Genomic DNA, 19,969 nt, shown 5'->3' with positions numbered 1-19,969 from the left:
ATTTTTTTCTTGAACAGGCATCTTGGATCACAGCTATGTGAATTAGAAAAACTCATAGATAAAATGATGATTGCAGAGTTTTCTACCTATGCTCACAGTGACTTAAATAGACCTCTGGAAGAAGAATGTCAGATTCTGGAAGAGGTACAGTACTCCCCATTTAGAAGGCTTTTTGCGGTCTAATTGCCTCTCAGGACATAGAACAGAATACACTGCTGTCAATGCCTATTCCATTCACTTTTCTTCTACAAAATGAGTTTTCACCAACACATCTTGAATCCTCTCAGTGATTTGAAAGCATTAATTCTGGCATTTTCCATTCAATTCTTTTTTATTTCTCAGCTGTGTCATTATGCATACCACTTGTCCACTCCTCCACAAATACGCACCCTGTATTGTCCTTAGCAGAACTAGCTTCTGTGTATAGTATGTGGGGATGAACGCAAAGTATACGTCTGTAGCACATGGCTTCTACAGCAGCCAATAATTTCTGGCGGGCCAGAATCAAACCTTGACCTTAATAGTATAGAGACTAACTCCTATTGTACTTTTCACCAGATTTGCTATTTAGCATGTTAATTTATCTGCACTAGTTAGGTTCTAATTTGCCATTTGAGTTCTGATTACCTTTCTTTCACATGTGATCTTTATTCTTGTTTTTTTTTTTCTAAATAGGAAAGGCTTGTATCTTTAGTGTTTGGACTTCTAAAACAAAGGAAATTGAATTTTTTTGAAATATATGGAGATGAAATTATTGTAACGGCAAAAAATATAATTAAACAGGTAATTTATTTTTGAGGGATTTTTACCTTTCACATATATTTTAGTTAAATGTTTTGTGCAGTGCTTTTTTTCTAAAAAAATATTTAGGGATACTGTCATTTTGACTCAAGAAAATCACCATTTTATAGTTCAAATTGGGAAAAGTAAATACAGGAAATGGAAAAAAGTACATAGTTTCACAAAATGTTTAGGGGTATTCGTCCCCCCAGAAAAAAAGCACTGGTTTTATGTATGTACTTTTCAGGTCTTCTGATATTTCCAGGTATCTAAACCGGTTTTCTCATGTATCATGAGTTAGACAAAGCCCAAAGAATGGATATACTTTGTTGATTTATCATATGTTTTGCTTATTGATTGTTGTTTGAAACAATAATCTAGATTTTAAAAATAGATGTATTTTTTATAAGCTGTAAATAATGGAGTACCATAATCGCTGACCATTGGCCTTCTGACTGGGGATGATGGGAGCTGTCGTCCAACAGCTTTGGGGGACCCAAGGTGAGGAAGGCTGCTCTAAAATACCACCGTTGCAACTATACCAATCTGGATTGGGCTTCCTGCACCTGCCATTTATTGCTCTCCTCTTTAGTTTAGCTCTGCCCAATCCTCCTTGAATTTTCTGTGCTGTTTTGGGAAAAGAGACATCATCTTAATCCTAGTATTGAAAATATTTTATATTCTTTGGGTTCTAAACACACTGGCTTATTTTGAGTTACAGATAGGTAGCCGTGTTGGTCTGCCATAGTCAAAACAAAATAAAAAAATTCCTTCCAGTAGCACCTTAAAGACCAACTAAGTTAGTTCTTGGTATGAGCTTTCGTGTGCATGCACACTTCTTCAGATACACACCTCTGTATCTGAAGAAGTGTGCATGCACACGAATACCTCTGTGTATCTGAAGATACCTCTGTGTATCAGAAGAAGTGTGCATGCACAAGAAAGCTCATACCAAGAACTAACTTAGTTGGTCTTTAAGGTGCTACTGGAAGGAATTTTTTTATTTTGTTTTGGCTTATTTTGGACAGTCTTTTCAGGCTTAGCATAAACTAGAAATGAAGCAAAGAAGGAGAAGTTTTGAAAGGCCATAGGCAAGGGGTCAGCAACCTTTTTCAACAGGGGGCTGGTCCACCGTCCCTCAGACCATGTGGTGGGCTGGGCTATTGGGGGCGGGGGCGGGGAATGAACAAATTCCTATGCCCCCCAAATAACCCAGAGATGCATTTTAAATAAAAGCACACATTCTACTCATGTAAAAACATGCTGGTTTCCGGACCATCCGCGGGCCAGATTGAGAAGGCGATTGGGCCGCATCCGGCCCACGGGCCTTAGGTTGCCTACCCCTGCTGTAGGCAATACTTGGTGCATTTCAGGGTGTCATTATCTTTCCTTTTTTACTGCACACGTAAGATTTTTACACATACACTTAAAATGATTGTGACACACATGAATTACACTTAAAACGTGAATGTGTAACATACAGTGCTCTCATAGTAATGTATGAATAAGCACTCAGAATAATGTTTGAAGGGTACAAAAATGGCATTCAGGACAACTTATCAAATGTTTTAAAAAGATATTTGGAAACCATAGGCAGGACTGAGTGAACATTTTCAATGGCCTGGGCTTCAGTCCTTAAACCTGGACTTCAGTTTCCTGCATCATTCTTCACACATCACAATAAGTAGCAGGAGGAAAATAAAGCTGAATAAGGTGATCTGTGAGCAGCCTTGCTTAATGCATGTGTGGTCCAATTTCATTTTCCATTGTGAATTTTTATTATTTCAGCTCTGAATATTAGGATAATCAGGAAATGTCTGATTCAGGGGTAGAAAGCTTTCTCTCCAAATTTAATTCTAAGACATATCTTTCTTATATCTTTGCAGTGTGTGGTTAATACAGTGTCACAAATAGAAGAAATAGACACAGATGTGGTTGTTAAGTAAGTATAAAGTATAAAGCTTTGAGTTGCTATGAACTGGATTTACCAGTTGCTTCTCTATCTGTGAATTGCCTACCAATTTTGTCCATATGCTTTTTACTTCTTTTTGGCATCTGTGCTTTTAGCATAATTCCTATAACTTTGAAAGAGTGAATGTGTGATCATGTGCAAACACCAGATGTGAAAATGGCAGGTCACGCAAGATACACTAAGGCTGCAATCCTATACATCAGTGGTTCCCAATTAGCTAGTATTTCAAAAGCCAAGCGATGGACCCCATACTTTTGAAAATGTTGATAACTCCATGGTAGTTTTCTGTACAGATGATTTTTTAAAAAGAAAGTGTGGGGTAGCGCCTAATAAGGAAAGGATTTTAGGTATACCAAATAAGAGACTATAAAATTTTTGATATTACCATGCAAAAAAGACAAAGATTTAGTTGGAGGGAAGACAGATTTAATTTTATAAACATATAGTACAAGTGAACAAATTATGACATGTCTAGCAGCTACTAAACATAAATAATAATGAACTTACTTACTTACTTACTTGCAACCCATCTGGCTAGGTTGCCCAGCCACTCTGGGCAGTTCCCAACAAAATGTTAAAAACGCTGTCAGGTCTGCAGGTGGTTGCTCGCAAGTAAACAGCCAGGACTCCGACTTGTCTTTTAATAATAATAATAATAATAATAATAATAATAATAATAATAATTTTTATTTATACCCCGCCCTCCCCAGCCAAGGCCGGGCTCAGAGCGGCTTACAAGCAATAATAAAAACAAGTTAAATGATTACAACTTAAAAACAAAATTAAAAAATACAACATTAAAATATTGAAACATTAAAATATTAAAATGTAGCCTCATCGCAGGAGAAGGAAAAGAAAAAAGAAAGAGAGGGAGGGAATCAAACTGGCTCCAAGCCAAAGGCCAGGCGGAACAACTCTGTCTTACAGGCCCTGCGGAAAAAAATCAGATCCTGCAGGGCCCTGGTCTCATAAGGCAGAGCGTTTCACCAGGCCGGAGCCAGAGCTGGAAAGGCCCTGGCTCTGGTTGAAGCCAATCTAACTTCCTTAGGGCCCGGAACCACAAGGGTGTTGCTATTTATGGACCTTGAGGCTCTCCGTGGGGCATACCAGGAGAGGCGGTCCCGTAGGTACGAGGGTCCTAGGCCGTGAAGGGCTTTAAAGGTCAAAAGCAGCACCTTAAATCTGACCCTGTACTCCACCGGGAGCCAGTGCAGCTTGAAAAGCACTGGGTGAATATGCTCCCATGGCAGAGACCCCGTGAGGAGCCTCGCTGCAGCATTCTGCACCCGCTGGAGCTTCTGGGACAGCTTCAAGGGCAGCCTCGCGTAGAGTAAATTACAGTAGTCAAGCCTGGAGATGACCGTCACATGGATCAGGTTTTACAGGTTTTATTGAGTTCAAACTATGTATAGTTCAGAAGTCCAAAGTTCACGTCTGTCTCAGTCACGTGCAGGTTCCGGGAGTAGCTTTTTCTGGTCTCCCCCCCCCCCCAGCATAAGAACTTAGACACCCCTCCGAATCTCCGTCTCCCCTCCTTACGTTTGATGCCTCTGCGCAAACTGGGCGACGGAAGCGGCATGATTGTTTTGCTACCAGCCTGGCTGAGAGAGGTGCTTGGGCTCAGCTCTCTGTGAGCTTTTGCCTCGCTTCTCCCCTCCTTCCCCCCTCTGCTTTGCCGGAGGCGTGACTCTCTCCACTCCCTGACGAAGTGCTACTGCTCATACTGCTCATCGATGCTGGAGGCTCCCTGTAATCTTCTGCCCTCCTCCCCCTTTCTATGGCAGTACCCTGACACACGTTAAACCTAAATGGGATGGGGGAAAATCATGCCTCTTTTTGTTTCGAACAATCCCTTTCACATCTGGTTCATTTTTTCCTACTTTTATTCTCAAACCTGGTTCAACATCAAGCCAATTCTGTGCTTGTTCTTCATATAACAAAATGTTGAAAATATTTGTTCACAAAGATATGTGGAACAAAAGGGAATTAGACATTTCAAAGCTTTTACACCTAACTTCTTATAATCAGCAAAAACCCAAAATTGGTCCAGTCTACATTCTTTGGAAAATGATTTCAGTGATTCATCACAAGTCACGTCAACAAGTGCATCTTGCTCTTCCACACATAGAGAATCAAAAGGATTCCTTATCCATGAGTTTTCAGGATTTGGTGAAGGAAATAATCTCTGAAGCTAGTTGCTAAATCACACAGGTGCTCAGTAATGTAATGTTTTATTTCTGGTATCAATTCTACGTCAGTGGCCTCCAGAAATGTGTCCAGTGTTAGGGTGTTAGTTATTTTCAGCTAAAAAGTAGAGAGCAAGGGGAATTTTTAAAAATGTGAATCCTCCCTGTGGAGCAAGGGTTTGCACTCCTCCTATCTCCCCCTCTCTCTGCCCCCTCCAAGTGAATGCCCTGACAGAGGATGGTGCCACAGAGCCCCGGTCCCTGGACCCCTGACTGGGTACCACTGCTATACAGTCTTACCTGGAATAATATCCACAGAATTCCATGGCACTTACCTCTGAGTACACATATATGTCTTCAGTCCTTTGCATATCTACTCAGAAGTAAGTTCAAGTGTATCTAATGGGGCATACTTCAAAATAAGTGAGTATAGAATTGCAGTTTAAGCATCAAAACCTCAGGCATAACTAGGAGATCAGGCAGGCAAATTCTTCCAAAGCAAAGAATGTTGTATGACGCTAAAAAGGCCAGTGCTAATATTTTAAACACATATTTGCAATCCACTCCCATTGATCCTTTTTTGCTGGGAAAAGAAAAAGCTGCTCCAGTTTCTAATTTGTAGCTAGAGGGCAATTCAGTTTTGAAAATGTATTCCACTTGGTTAATCTCAAAAACTCAGAAGATTTTAGCTATAATTCTGTTGAAAGACTAATTGTTTGACTGTCCATTTACTTCTCAGGATTTCCTTCTTTTTTCAATTACAGATTTAAAAACATTGTGTCATGTAATTGTTTATCATTCTAGAAGTGTGTTTTGGCAATACTAGAAAAACTGATTAAATTTTAGCATTTTCCCTTGGCAGGAAAAAAACACAATAAATGCACAATCCTGTGAATGTCAGCTCAGAAGTAAGATCCATTGAGTTAATGGTCTTACTGCCAGGTTTGTGTGTTGTGTTGCAGCCTAACCTTAGTTACTTTTTCTCCTTGAGAGCTATAATTATTGCTTTCATAGGAATTGAAACAAATTAACATGTTCCATTTTTAAAGGAACAAGTTTTAAATCTTAACCAACCCATTCTCTGTTCTGACACTATTAGCTGTGCTGGACATAATGATAAATCAAATTTTATCATGGTGGAAATGATTTGCAATAAGGCTTGGATTACATGCTGCCTCCTACCTGCTCCTCTTCTGGCACAGCTGTGAGGCCCTAGGAAAAATTGGCAACTTTCATTTTTGTGTTTGATTAACCACAGTATGCCATTTTTTCAAAGTCCAACTAACTGGTCAATCTTAAGAATGGTTTGTTGAAAGAAGTGAACTCAAGCAACAAGCTGTGAAACTGGCTTGTTTCAACAAACCATAGTTAAGATTAGCTGCTGTTTAGGATTCAGATGTAATGATAAACTCCAGTTAATCAAAAATAGAAGTGAAAGCTTTAAATCTCCTCCTGGACGAGAGGGGAGGGAGAAGTGTGGGAGCTGAGACCACCTGCTGCTTATTCTCATCAGGATAAACCATAATTTAATCCCCGCAATGGACGGGGTGAGCTCCCATTGCTCAGTCCCTGCTCCTGCCAACCTAGCAGTTCGAAAGCATGTCAAAGTGCAAGTAGATCAATAGGTACCGCTCCGGCGGGAAGGTAAACGGCGTTTCCGTGCGCTGCTCTGGTTTCGCCAGAAGTGGCTTAGTCATGCTGGCCACATGATCTGGAAGCTGTCTGCGGACAAACGCCAGCTCCCTTAGCCAGTAAAGTGAGATGAGCGCCGCAACCCCAGAGTCGGCCACGACTGGACCTAATGGTCAGGGGCCCCTTTACCTTTACCTTTACATGTACTACAGAATTATCTGCAAAGTTCCTTAAAGTCTTCAGTTTCTGAAACCTCAGAATACAAATTTTGCTACAGAAATTATGTAAACATAATTTAATGTTGATCTTCTTCATCATTTTTATTATGCATTCCCCCCCCCCCCCGAGGTGTACTGTTAGTCTTTGTATCATTCACCATAATAATAGCACTGTGAGGTAGATCTTAATATACCTTTTTAGAGATAGGAAGCTGAGCCTGAGAAGCTGAAGACAGAACTGGCAGGGATGTACCCAAGGCCACCTTACAGGATGAGAGTTAAACTGAGTTTAAATGAAATTGTAATTATTGTTTTATGGTATTCTTCATAGACTTGCAGATCAAATGAGGATGATGAATTTTCCACAGTGGTTTGATTTACTGAAAGATATATTTTCTAATTTTATTTTATTTCTCAAGAGAATTAAGGTAAGAAGTGTACTTTAAAGACTTTATATTGTTATTAAGCCAATTGAATTTTGATACATTTGGACTTGGGTCTCTTGCATCAGCTGAGTGAGTTTTCATGAAAGGCATTGGAGAGTCCTCTGCCATTATCCAAAAGCAGGGAGGCTGCATCTCAGGCAATACTTCACTGCCCCTTGCTCAGAGCATAATCCCTTTGGCACGTTAATTGTTCTTCAAAGCTGAATCACTGACATCCTGGGGCCTCTTATGAGAATCACATTTTAAATTGAGAGATCAAGCCTTAAGGCTCCTGCGTATAAGTTACCCAGAGGTATTGCTTCAGCTGAATGTTAATTTTTACCCTCCTTTGTTAGATTTACAATACACTTCTGAATGAATTGTATCCTTGTATGGCATTATAATCTATTTGTACAGCTGGAAATGGAAGTGGAAATTACCACAATTCACATGTTCCTCTGAGGTCAGGAATGGAAATCATACAAGCAAATACAGGGTTGCAAACATGATCTGAGCGGGATGCACATTCGCAACCCGCAGCGTTCGCAACCCACGTCTGCACACGCGCGGGTTGCAATTTGACGCTTCCTCGCATGCACAAAGCACGATTTAGCGCTTCTGCATATGCACGACTGCCAAAACCTGGAAGTAACCAGTTCTGGTACTTCCGGGTTTCGGCAGTCCACAACCCGAAAAAACGCAACCTGAAGCGGCTGTAACCCAGGGTATGACTGTATAAGCAGTATTCACAATCTTTTTACTGTGCGAATATTACATGATTGCATTATTTTCTACATTTTTTAATGTCTCCCTTCCATTGAAATTTATTGGTGTTAATTACGCAATTAACTACACTAGTTTCAGACATAGCAGATAGCGAGATGAATAATGTAGATTTTAGGAGAAGCTAAACAGCAGTGGAACAAGAAATGGTGCTGATTGTGAGAACCCAGGGTGGTGCGGATATCACTGTTTCCTTCCATCCCTGGCTCTACAGTGTAACAAAACTAGATTCAACATTGTGGTGTGGGGAAATATTGTGAATTTCTTCATCAATTAAATCTCTGTATGTGCTGATAATTCTAGAACATCTGCCTCTGAAATTGATACCGTACCTTAGATCAAGCCCTGAAAGAGAACACTATCATTATTAATGTTTCATGTTTTATCCTTTTAAAAAAATATTTGGGGAAATGGCCTAATGGCGTAAATGGCATAAATTTATTGGCCTTAGTTTTAAAATTCTGCCAGTCACTTTTTGCAGAATTCATATGAACCACCATGATTATTGCATTTAGCAAGTGACAGAAGATGTTATGGGGCAGCATATATGATGTAAACATAGTGGATATGAATCATTCTGTTGTGTTCAGATATTGCAGTATTTAAAATAGAAACATTCTTGCTAAAAGATGTACTCTTCAAGGAATTCAGCACTGTCTCAATTTTTTTAACCAGCACTTATTTTATCTTAGGCAACACTAAATGTTATCAGAAGAGTGGTTCTCTTGGTTCTAGACAAGAACCAGAGGAGCAAGGAACTGGGTGATACTTCTGCTCAGAAGAACTCTGCAAAGGACAGTACCATAGACGCAGAACTGGTGTATCTGGCGCATGAGGGCATGTTCATAAGTGATGCCTTCAGTGAAGGAGACCTCCCATCTGCAGCAGCTTATTCTGCCTCTCAGAGAAACCTTTCCCCAGACAGTGAACCCAGCAGCAGTGACTCTGTATCTGAGCCAGAATGTACCACTGACTCCTCATCTAGCAAGGAACAGACTTCGTCCAGTATTACACCAGGTGGAATTGACATCATGTAGGTAGTAAAAAAAAAAAGCAGGATTCAGTCCCCGCTGCAGCTAAACAAATTAACGAAATTAGCACAAATTCACTGCTTTTAAATTTGAAATTGAAAGTAAACTTTCCCACAAGCTCTAAAAAATGTGAGCCTAAAACTCAGTTTCACGTTTAATGCATATTCTGCCCATGTTGGCTTCTCAACCCTTGAATCTAACACCTTCAGTTTCATAGCATTCTGTAGGTTGTACCCAACAGGGTGTTATGGGGACACTGCAGAGAAGATTTTAGAAGCAGGAAGGCTGCAGGGGAGAAGAGAAGAAGGGGAAGTCATAGTGTGTGAATGGAAGACTGCGCATTCAGCCTCAGCCATTAACTTGGTTTCTCTTTTGAATTTGATGATATAAATTTATGACTACACTCTATGATATGATAATAAATTGTCCCTCCCATTTTCATTTCAGATCTAATATGATATAAGCATTCCAAATTTTGAAGCCCTTTGTTTTTAGTTGCAGTTAATTACACCTGAAGAGCTTTGCAGATTCTTTCTTCTTTTCTTACCTTTACTTTTCTCTGGTCTATGTTTGCCCTGTTTAAGAGCCCTAGCTGTGTTCCCTGACCCTACACCCATATGAGTTAGGAATGGGTTTCAGTCCTCCTTTTTGGCTTCACTGATGCACCATATGGACATAGAATTTCCTGTGTTTGAGAGTAGATATTATACAGAGAGCAAGGCATAGACGCCACAACAGTGAGGTTACCAGCCATCCACAGCCTTTCCCTGTCATTATATTTGGTAAAATCTTGGACCAGCCTTAGTTGGAGAACACTTGTGGCCACTCAACAAGTCAAAAGGCAGATCTTTAATATTTTTCCCCATTTCATTTCTATACAGCCTCATATTTTTAGGGAAAAACCTCAATGCAGTTTACAGCACATTAAAGTATTAAATAAAACATTACTGAAGAAAGTCAAATATAAAATATACATTCAAAGCAACATGATTAACAGGAAACTAAAATATTATCTTAAAGATGTCAGAAAAAAACATTACAAAGGAGATAAACTATGGGGTGCCCATTTAACACAGCAAGTAAAGCAAAACAGACATCTTACACATTTAAAAAGAAAACATTGCTAAAGGAAATAAAATATAAAATGCACATTTAAAATGGCATAAATAACGAGAGAATAAAATATTATCATAAGCATAGAACATATCTGCAGCTATTGCTGCCAGTCCTGCCAATGGTGGTTCATGGCGGGTGGCAGCTAGAAGCTGCCAATATACTTCCCTCTCTGGAAATAGCATGTTGGAAAGACTCAGGTTAGTGTATACTATGTTAAACAAAAATGTGTTCTAGTGGAATGGTGTGTAAATAATGTAAACACGGTGTAAAAGACTTAAATGATCAGTAATTGGCCATCAATTGCTTGGTTTTTTGTTTTTTAGTTTTGGTCTTTTGGTATTTATTATTTGTCACTTCACTTGCTGCTGCTATCTATTGGACAGTCGAAAAGTCAATTCTGCTCCAGTTCAGAGATTGTTATTGACATCAAAATGCAAAGTTCTCATTGTCTATGTAGCTGCATGTGAATCATTTTCTGGTGGGGCACTGGATTGTTTCAGCTGAAAATTACGTGTCAACAAAGGCTTCCTTCTATTTATTTCAGGATTGGTGAGGACATAAAGCTCTCGGAACTGGAACTAGGTAGATTAGCAAACAATATCCAGGACCTACTTTACAGTGCCTCTGATATTTGCCATGATCGTTCCGTCAAGTTCCTAATGGCTAGAGCAAAAGTAAGTTCCATGTATATACCTGCGTCCCAGAAGAGGTCCAGCTAGGGTCATTAATGTAATCATGTCCTTCCACCTGGACCCAACACAGTCAACGGGACTGAAAGTTGGAAAGGGCTTTGCTTTATATTTGAGATGATATTCATACAATAGCCCAGGGTGAGGAACTGTTGGCGGTTCAGGTCACTCACCTGTCAATCACCTGATGACAAAAAGATATCAGATAGTCCATGCTGATGGCGCTTTCCTTACTGCATAGCCTTTTCAGTCTTTATAATGGGGTAGGATAACAATGAAAATAGTTATGATGCTGTTACATCACCTTTTTCATTTAGGATGGGTTCCTGGAGAAATTGAACTCTACAGAGTTTGTTGCTCTTTCGCGACTGATGGAAACTTTCATCTTGGATACAGAACAAATCTGTGGTAGGAAGAGTATGTCATTGCGTGGTGCACTTCAGAGTCAAGCTAACAGATTTGTAAACAGATTCCATGAGGAAAGAAAGACCAAACTCAGGTATCTTTCTGTGATTATGTACATGTGTGCTTCAAGGCTCCTTAATGCAACAGCTCCTGAAGCTTCCCACTGCCACCACCTTTCATAATGAAAGGGCAAAAGGTGGGAGAAATGTGCTCCATAAGAGCCATCTGCCTCAGGGTTGGGTAGTTTAGCACACCTCAGTTTCTGAGACAGTGCCATTTCTGTTGCTTATAGCTCCTTCCCATTCCTGCCTATATTTGGTATCAGGTTATATGGCATTGTTCACTTAGCTCAGAGCAAAGTCAGGTGGCTAAATTGTTTGGCTAAAGTGTGTCGTCTGATCTGAGGAACCAGGGTTCAAATCCCCTTTCATGAAGCTCACAGGGTGACCTTGGACCAGTCACCAACACTCAGCCTAACCTGCCTGCCCTACAGGGTTATTGTGAGGATAACTGAGGATGGGGGGAAGAGTCATGGGCACCACCTGGAGCTCCTTAGAGGTGGGATATAAATGCAATAAGAAACCGTCAAAGAAAAAAACAACCCGGTAGTTTAATCTGAGGCCCAGTGTACACATAAGCAGTAACAACTTTCTGCGCATTGCATCATGTGAAAAGTGAGGAGCTGCTTCCCATAAGGTTACCCAGTTTTGGTGTTACAGTTAACAGAGGTGGTTTAGTTGAAGTTGTCCAAACTGTATGGAAACTCACTTCACACAAATGCCTTTCCACATCTTACTGATGGCCACACATGTGGCTCACTGGATGCATGAGTTGGAATTAAATCTCTTGATGGTCAGACTGCCTCATGAATTTTCATTCTCATTTATTTCCAGTACGGGCCACATGTTCTCCTGCAATGATTTTGCAAAGTTTTTTTGCAGATAAAATCGCTCAGATTTGGGAAGAAGTAGACTCCACCGTGGGAGCAGGACCGGGGCGGGAGAGTGCTAGAGTTCTGTCTAGTCAAGTTGAGTGGGATCAATTCCAATCTGTTACCTCCGAGGATGTGGACAGGCTGCTTGGACGAGTGAAACCAACCACCTGTCTCCTGGTTCCTTGCCCATCCTGGCTTATAAAAGCTAGCCGGGAAGGACTGGGCGATGGGCTTCGTGGGGTGGTGAATGCTTCCCTCCGTGAGGGAGCCTTCCCAGACCCGCTGAAAGAGGCGGTTATTAAACCGCTTCTTAAAAAACCATCTTTAGATGCGGCCACGATGGCCAACTACCGCCCAGTCTCAAACCTTCCATTCTTGGGCAAGGTGATTGAGCGAGCAGTTGCCGAACAACTCCAGGCACGCCTGGAAGAAGCGGACCATTTGGATCCCTTCCAGTCGGGATTCAGGCCTCATCATGGGACTGAAACTGCCTTGGTCGCACTGGTTGATGATCTCCGGCGGGCTAGGGACAAAGGTGAGAGCTGTTTCCTAGTTCTGCTGGATCTCTCAGCGGCGTTTGATACCATCGACCATAACATCCTTCTGGACCGTCTTGAGGGGCTGGGAGCTGGGGGCACTGTCATACAGTGGTTCCGCTCCTTCCTCCTGGGCCGTGTTCAGAAAGTGGTGGTGGGGGATGAGTGTTCAGACCCCTGGGCTCTCACTTGTGGGGTGCCTCAGGGTTCTGTCCTCTCCCCCATGCTTTTCAACATCTACATGCAGCCGCTGGGAGAGATCATCAGGAGGTTTGGGCTGGGTGTTCATCAGTATGCGGATGATACCCAGCTCTACCTCTCTTTTAAATCAGAACCAGTGAAGGCGGTGAAGGTCCTGTGTGAGTGTCTGGAGGCGGTTGGAGGATGGATGGCGGCTAACAGATTGAGGTTGAATCCTGGCAAGACAGAAGTACTGTTTTTGGGGGACAGGAGGCGGGCAGGTGTGGAGGATTCCCTGGTCCTGAATGGGGTAACTGTGCCCCTGAAGGACCAGGTGCGCAGCCTGGGAGTCATTTTGGACTCACAGCTGTCCATGGAAGCACAGGTCAAATCTGTGTCCAGGGCAGCTGTTTACCAGCTCCATCTGGTACGTAGGCTGAGACCCTATCTGCCTGCAGACTGTCTCGCCAGAGTGGTGCATGCTCTGGTTATCTGCCGCTTGGACTACTGCAATGCACTCTACATGGGGCTACCTTTGAAGGTGACTCGGAAACTACAACTAATCCAGAATGCGGCAGCTAGACTGGTGACTGGGAGCGGCCGCCGAGACCATATAACACCGGTCTTGAAAGACCTACATTGGCTCCCAGTATGTTTCCGAGCACAATTCAAAGTGTTGGTGCTGACCTTTAAAGCCCTAAACGGCCTCGGTCCAGTATACCTGAAGGAGCGTCTCCACCCCCATCATTCTGCCCGGACGCTGAGGTCCAGCGCCGAGGGCCTTCTGGCGGTTCCCTCATTGCGAGAAGCAAAGCTACAGGGAACCAGGCAGAGGGCCTTCTCGGTAGTGGCGCCCGCCCTGTGGAACGCCCTTCCAGCAGATGTCAAAGTGATAAACAACTACCTGACATTCAGAAGACATCTTAAGGCAGCCCTGTTCAGGGAAGTTTTTAACGTGTGATATTTTACTGTATTTTTGGTTTTCATGTAAGCCACCCAGAGTGGCTGGGGAGGCCCAGCCAGATGGGCGGGGTATAAATAATAAAATATTATTATTATTATAAGGCTTTTGCCAGTACAGCTTTCTTTAGTCTGCCTGCCACTGATTAGTATTTGAATCAATTGACTATTTCATGATTTCATCCTGGTAAGAAATTTGAAATCAGTACGGACACAGCTCTTCAAGGCAATGTGTTCTAATTTTTGAACTCCCCCTTCCTTTATGTGTATAAATAGCCTCCTGCTAGATAACGAGCGCTGGAAGCAAGCTGATGTTCCGGCAGAGTTTCAGGATCTTGTGGATTCTATATCAGATGGCAGAATTGCTTTACCAGAAAAAAAAACAGGAGGTGAGTTTCTTGGCTCCTTGTTACTTTAGTAATTTCCATGTGGACATGATGCTGCAAAATGTCGACAGGCAAATTTTATGTTTCCGGAGCAGTAGACCATTTTTAAAGGGTTAATTTACTTTGAAGCACAGTAGCAAACTGAAGATGTTCAACCAAATTAAAAGAAGAGAAAAGGCAAAGGCCGGAGGGAGGGAGTTGGGAAGGTTTGTCATACCTTGCAGGGCTGTCTCCTCAGGGTTGCCACCCATGTCCCAGCCACCCACTCCTGCACTCTTGCTCCTTCCCTCCCATCTCAGGGGAAGGTTCAGGACAAGGAAGGGGATTCTTCCACCCTAGAATCTATCCTGGCTCTCTTAATGCTAGCAGCTGGAGCAGCCCAAAACAAAATAAACCTTCATACGGCTGGAGCTCACATGTCAGCCCACTTGCAGCATGCTCATTGGTCAGAAAAGCACTGCCTGCCAGTCCACGGGACAGGAATTCCCTTTACCAACACTACCACTTCCTTCTATTTCTTTCTTTTTCTGTGCTTTATCAGTGGAGAAGACATTCAAAGCTTCAGAAAACAAACCAAAGCAAGGTTCCACTTCGATCCAAATGGAAGCAAAGTGCCAGTCCAAAGTTCTGAACCAAAATAAGCCATCTGGATTTGGTTTTCCCTGTGCACACTCTCTCTCCCACCCACTTTGTTGGCTTCCCTGCAACCTTCTCCACCATCCAAGGCTGCTGTGTCCTCCCTCCCTGACTCTTCTTAGCTACATATCCCTTCAAACTTGGCTGTTTCACCCTCCTGAGTAGGAAGAAAGGGGTCGCTGGGAATTCAGTCCAACAGAAGTGGCTGGAAGTTAAGGATCCCCCCCCAAAATTCCCAGTTTTTGCTGGTGTGGATAGTTGAGAGCAGCAGGCGCCTGAAGGGAACATGGACCCCCCGATGTTTGTGAGAGAATCCTGTGTGCTACAAGTTGCGTGGGCGGTGCATGCTCAGACATGGAGGGAAGCAGGTTCTTCAGCCAAGCCCCTGTGCATTGTAAAGAAACTGTACTTTCTGACTAAGAGCATGCCTTGCACCTGTGCATTGTAAAGTACATAGAGGGACTCTGTTGAAGAACCTGCTTCCCTCTGCAGCTGAGCATGCGCCCGGGGGACTAAGCTAGTCCCTCCGGTTCACAGACTGCATGCCAGTGTTATAAAGTGGAAATGGAGGAGTAAAGTACAGGGTCATTTTCATCCCTGGGCCTTTTTTTAAAGAGACAGTTGCAATGTTATTTGTGTTGTTTTTAATTTTAGATTCCCCCCCCCTTTTTTTGTTCAATTGTTTTAGCACCTGAAGAAAGAAAGCCAACTGACTTCCTTGTTGTTGATGGACAAAAATATGCTGTAGTTGGGTAAGACATGTGTGTTCCCCGTCATGGCAAGTTCACTTTTGAATATTAAAATATTTATTAGTTTTTGTGAAAGTTGAGGAAAACTCCTGAGTAAGTCTCCTGCATATAATTCCCTTTTTAAAATCCTCAGCAAATTTCAGTCAAATGCTTGTTTTCTTTCTTTTGATCTTACCAGGTGATAATTTGGGTTTCTTCAAAATCAGTACATACCACACCAGTATTTCTGTTTTAAGTCACTGCTGTGAGCTCTGAACTTAATGTTTAGGAAATGCTAGTAAAAAGAAAGATTCAAAAGTAAGAATTTTTCAAAAAAGTTTTTCATCTAATTGATGTTGCTGCTCTGACCCCAATGTACAGTTGGGATAGCAATAATTAAGTAAGAGTAGGAATATTTAAAAGAAGAAGAAGTGAATTTATATGATTTCTCTGAAAGTGAATTGATCAACAAATGAAAGTGGTTCAGTAACTTTGATGCCTGTTTTTTTTCTGGGTTGAGCCTCTAGAATATAAAACAAGAGAAACTGGTATGCATTAGTATTTTTATGTTTTAGCTGAAGATTGTACTGTTAATGCTGGATTCCCTTTGTATATTGTTATATTTATGTCCCGCTCTTCCTTCCAAGTTACTCAAGGTGGTGTATATGTAAGGTAGGTTATGCTAAGAGACTGTGACTGACCCAAGATCAATCAGTGGAATTAATGTCCGAGTGAGGACTTGAACCCTGCTCTCCCAGTTCCTAGTCCGACACTCTAACCACTCCACCAATCTACTGTATATTTTGAAATTTTGTTTGTCTATCTAAACACTTATGCATTCAGTCATCACTTAAGATATCTTAACCAAATTTGGCAGGATGGTTCTAGAGGTCATAGAGGAGTGCTTTTGTCTATTTTGGATAAGTTGCTATTGGCTTCTTAGAATTGCTGAGCACTCCGTGTGTGTGTGTGTGTGTGTGTGTGTGTTCGGATCTTTTACCATTTTGCTGCAGAAAATTGCACCCTCCTACTCTGTCAAAAACACATTGGTAGTTGGTATTTGTGACTTTCCCTAAAATGCACCATCTCTTTCACTGACCATAAGCTAGCTCTACTGAAGCCAGTGAGAATTTCCCCATTTAATTCAATGGCATATGAGCTGAACTCACCTGGAAAGTAAAATTCAGGAGCCACAGTAGAAATTGGCAGGCAGTGGTGTTGGCTAATAGCAAAAGATGAGAAGGAAAAGGTTGAAGTGTGTTTTTAAAGATGTTTTGTTGACTTGCAACTGTCATATGGTCTGAGTGTGTCTGTTTGATTCTTTGTCTTGCAGGACAGTGTTGTTGTTAATTAGAATCATCCTTGAATACTGCCAGTGTGTGGATAGCATCCCCTCAATAGCTACTGACATGCTCACTCGTCTGTCTGATTTACTAAAGGTACAGCTCCCTCAGATCTTTCCTAAAATGCAGGGGATGTACCTTACTTTTTAAAATATATTTTTATGAAATGGCTTTATGAAAATAAATAGGTATGGTCAAGGAAAATGTGGGGGGAAATAGCTTAACTGTTAACATCAGAAAACTTGTGTAGGACTTTGAACTCTTTTTGATGCACACCAAAGTTTGTAAGAGAGCCGTCTGTTCATTTTTTCACCTTGTGGGATGCAAAGCAACTCCCAGTGTTGACTTTGATATTTAAGCCATATGCCTTCCCTCCGTCCTGTTGAATGTCATCATTAATTTTTCTGCTGCTCCTAACTCAACGGCCAGCTGGATCAGCTTCAGACACTGAGATTAAACCACAAATTAGTAAAACAAAGAATAACTTAATCTATAACTGAACAAATTCAAAGGCCTTGCCTTGTGCTTTGAAAGACCATTTGACTTAATGCTGCTGATAAAGGCCAGTATTTTCAGTTTCTTGGAAGAGTTGTTCGTTTCTTTTTTAGCACTAAGGTGCTGATTTTTGCAAGTATCTAGCTGGAATAAAATAAGTACTGTGCCATTGCATGTCTCAGAAAAACTAAGAACTTGGTAATTGTCTTAAAGGAAGTGAGAATCATAAATGTTGGAAGGGATCCCAGAGTTCATCTAGTGTGTCCCCCCCCCACACACACATTGTACAATACAGAATCTGCACTAAGAATGTTAGAACAACAGGAGGCAGTTCATGGAAAGAGGCTTTTCAAGCTCACGTCTCTCCTCCACACTCCTAGAACCCTCTCCAGAGGCTCTGGGGGACGTAGTCCAGCTGAGTCAGACTAAAGCACTTTCCAGTCAAGCAGCAACCTGTTTTTCACCATGCCCTCTCCTCTCCCACTCTTTCCCCCCAGCAACCGGTGTTTGGAGACATGCTACCTCAGATGCTGAGATGGTGAACAGCTATCATAACTTAGCCTTATCTTCCATGAATTTGTCTATAAGATCATGAGATAACTACAACATGACTCCCAGTTCCCATCAGCCACTGTGTTACTGTTTACCTTCCTCTCTTTCTCAGTATTTCAACTCAAGAAGTTGTCAGCTAGTGCTTGGAGCAGGCGCCCTGCAAGTGGTTGGCTTGAAAACAATAACTACAAAAAATTTAGGTATGGATTTGGCTTAAACTTTCTATGGTCATGTAAATTCCCTTTTCAATTTTCTAAAGAAACTTTGAGTAAGCATATTTTCCAGAACATATTTTTGTGGTTGTAATGTGGTTGTATTGCAAATTCTTTTATGGACAGTATGTGAAGGAGCTAGCATGTAATAGATATTTTAAAATTCAGTTCATGAAAAAGAGCTGCCTTCTGATTAACTTTTGTGTACTGGCACAGTAAGCCAACATGCTGTTGGTGAATTTCTAAAATAAAAGTAGTATTTCCTCATGCTGAATGCTGTGCATATTTTCTTTATTGCAGTTTGCATAGGAAAAGATCACATAGTAATAGCTCTTCTGTGTTGTTTTGTTCTGTTTTCTTCTCTGTCTTCACAGCCCTCTCATCACGCTGCCTACAGCTCATAGTGCACTACATTCCTGTTATCAGAGCTCACTTTGAAGCTCGCCTGCAACCCAAACAGTTCAGCATGCTTAGGCATTTTGACCACATTACCAAGGTATTTTTCTAATAATTTTCTGGATTGAAATACCTTGTTACTATTGTTGTTATTAGGTAAGAAAAACCTGCATGCATTTTACATTCCCTGCATGGGCAGTCGTTTTGGTGGTTCCAACCTAGAGGTGTGCATTACTATGGTTGCATAGTAATAACCTCAGTGCAATGTGAATGTCCATTTGCTCATCTGCCTTTGTTCATTGACAGTGCTGGGAATAGATGCTATAGGATCTCATAAACCTTTTCCTTTTCTTCTGAATAAGTTCACATCCATAATACCAATTCCAGCAACTTCCAACAGATTCCCTTTGTGCTGCAGTCCCACCTGCTCTTGCTTCCTTTCTCTAAACTCCCATCTTCCATACTCCATTGTACATGAGAGGAAAAAACTGTCTTTTAAGCATCTAGAACAGTGGTTCCCAATTAGGGGCCTGGGGACCCCTGGGGGTCTGCGGAACACACTCAGGGGGTCCATGGCACCGTCCCCTGCCCGGGACTTGCTTATCTTGTTAACTGCACAGTGAAAGCCTTCCAGGGGTTATCCAGCCTCTGCTCACAACCAGCACCTGCTTGCTGGGAGGGGAAAAACTTGTGAAAGAGTTGGGGGATGGCAAGTAAACTGGGATTGGGCAAAAACCTCTGACACAGTTTCATAGGGAGGGGGGGAAGAGAGTGCAAACAGCTCACATGCTTATCATTTTTTAAAAATGTAAGGGATCCCTCCCCCCTTGCTCTCTACTTTTTCACTGAAAAGAACTTCTAATTTCTTTCAACAACTAGCAAGTTTAGAGGACTCTCCCACTGCATGTACTACGGTTTTCAGTTAATCTTGCCTTATGAGTTTGGGATTCATGTCTCATCTTGGAAGTCCAACAGGGGAAATAGCTAAGCAAATTGCCACTGTGATTACCACAGCAGCTCAACCTCTGATGATTTAGTTTAGTGCTACGGCTGGGCAATACTTTCTTTTCAACATTGTGATATATCAGTAGCTAATAGAGCCTAGGACTTGCCGATCAGAAGGTTGGCGGTTCAAATCCCCGTGACGGGGTGAGCTCCCGTTGCTCAGTCCCTGCTCCTGCCAACCTAGCAGTTCGAAAGCACGTCAAAGTGCAAGCAGATAAATAGGTACCGCTCCGATGCTCCGTGCACTGTTCTGCTTTGCCAGAAGTGGCTTAGTCATGCTGGCCACATGACTTGGAAGCTGTACGCCGGTTCCCTCGGCCAATAAAGCGAGATGAGCGCCGCAACCCCAGAGTTGGTCACGACTGGATC

At 42.0% G+C, this 19,969-nt stretch overlaps 1 protein-coding gene across 1 annotated transcript in view; it reads left to right on the top strand.

Annotated features, from left to right (window-relative positions):
• The window catches only part of VPS54 (VPS54 subunit of GARP complex), a 51,277-nt gene that overhangs the window by 23,890 nt on the left and 7,418 nt on the right, over positions 1-19,969 (top strand). The window contains exons 8-19 of the mRNA XM_079969746.1: positions 18-144; positions 676-783; positions 2,667-2,722; positions 7,120-7,216; positions 8,689-9,029; positions 10,688-10,817; positions 11,150-11,331; positions 14,124-14,236; positions 15,558-15,621; positions 16,931-17,036; positions 18,100-18,187; positions 18,574-18,695. Of these exons, the coding sequence (XP_079825872.1) occupies positions 18-144; positions 676-783; positions 2,667-2,722; positions 7,120-7,216; positions 8,689-9,029; positions 10,688-10,817; positions 11,150-11,331; positions 14,124-14,236; positions 15,558-15,621; positions 16,931-17,036; positions 18,100-18,187; positions 18,574-18,695 (1,534 nt within the window). The remainder of the gene's footprint in view (positions 1-17; positions 145-675; positions 784-2,666; positions 2,723-7,119; positions 7,217-8,688; positions 9,030-10,687; positions 10,818-11,149; positions 11,332-14,123; positions 14,237-15,557; positions 15,622-16,930; positions 17,037-18,099; positions 18,188-18,573; positions 18,696-19,969) is intronic.

The sequence above is a fragment of the Podarcis cretensis genome (assembly GCF_951804945.1).
Source record: "Podarcis cretensis genome assembly, chromosome: 3".
Lineage (NCBI taxonomy): Eukaryota > Metazoa > Chordata > Lepidosauria > Squamata > Lacertidae > Podarcis > Podarcis cretensis.
This window is presented reverse-complemented; position numbering and strand designations above follow the sequence as displayed.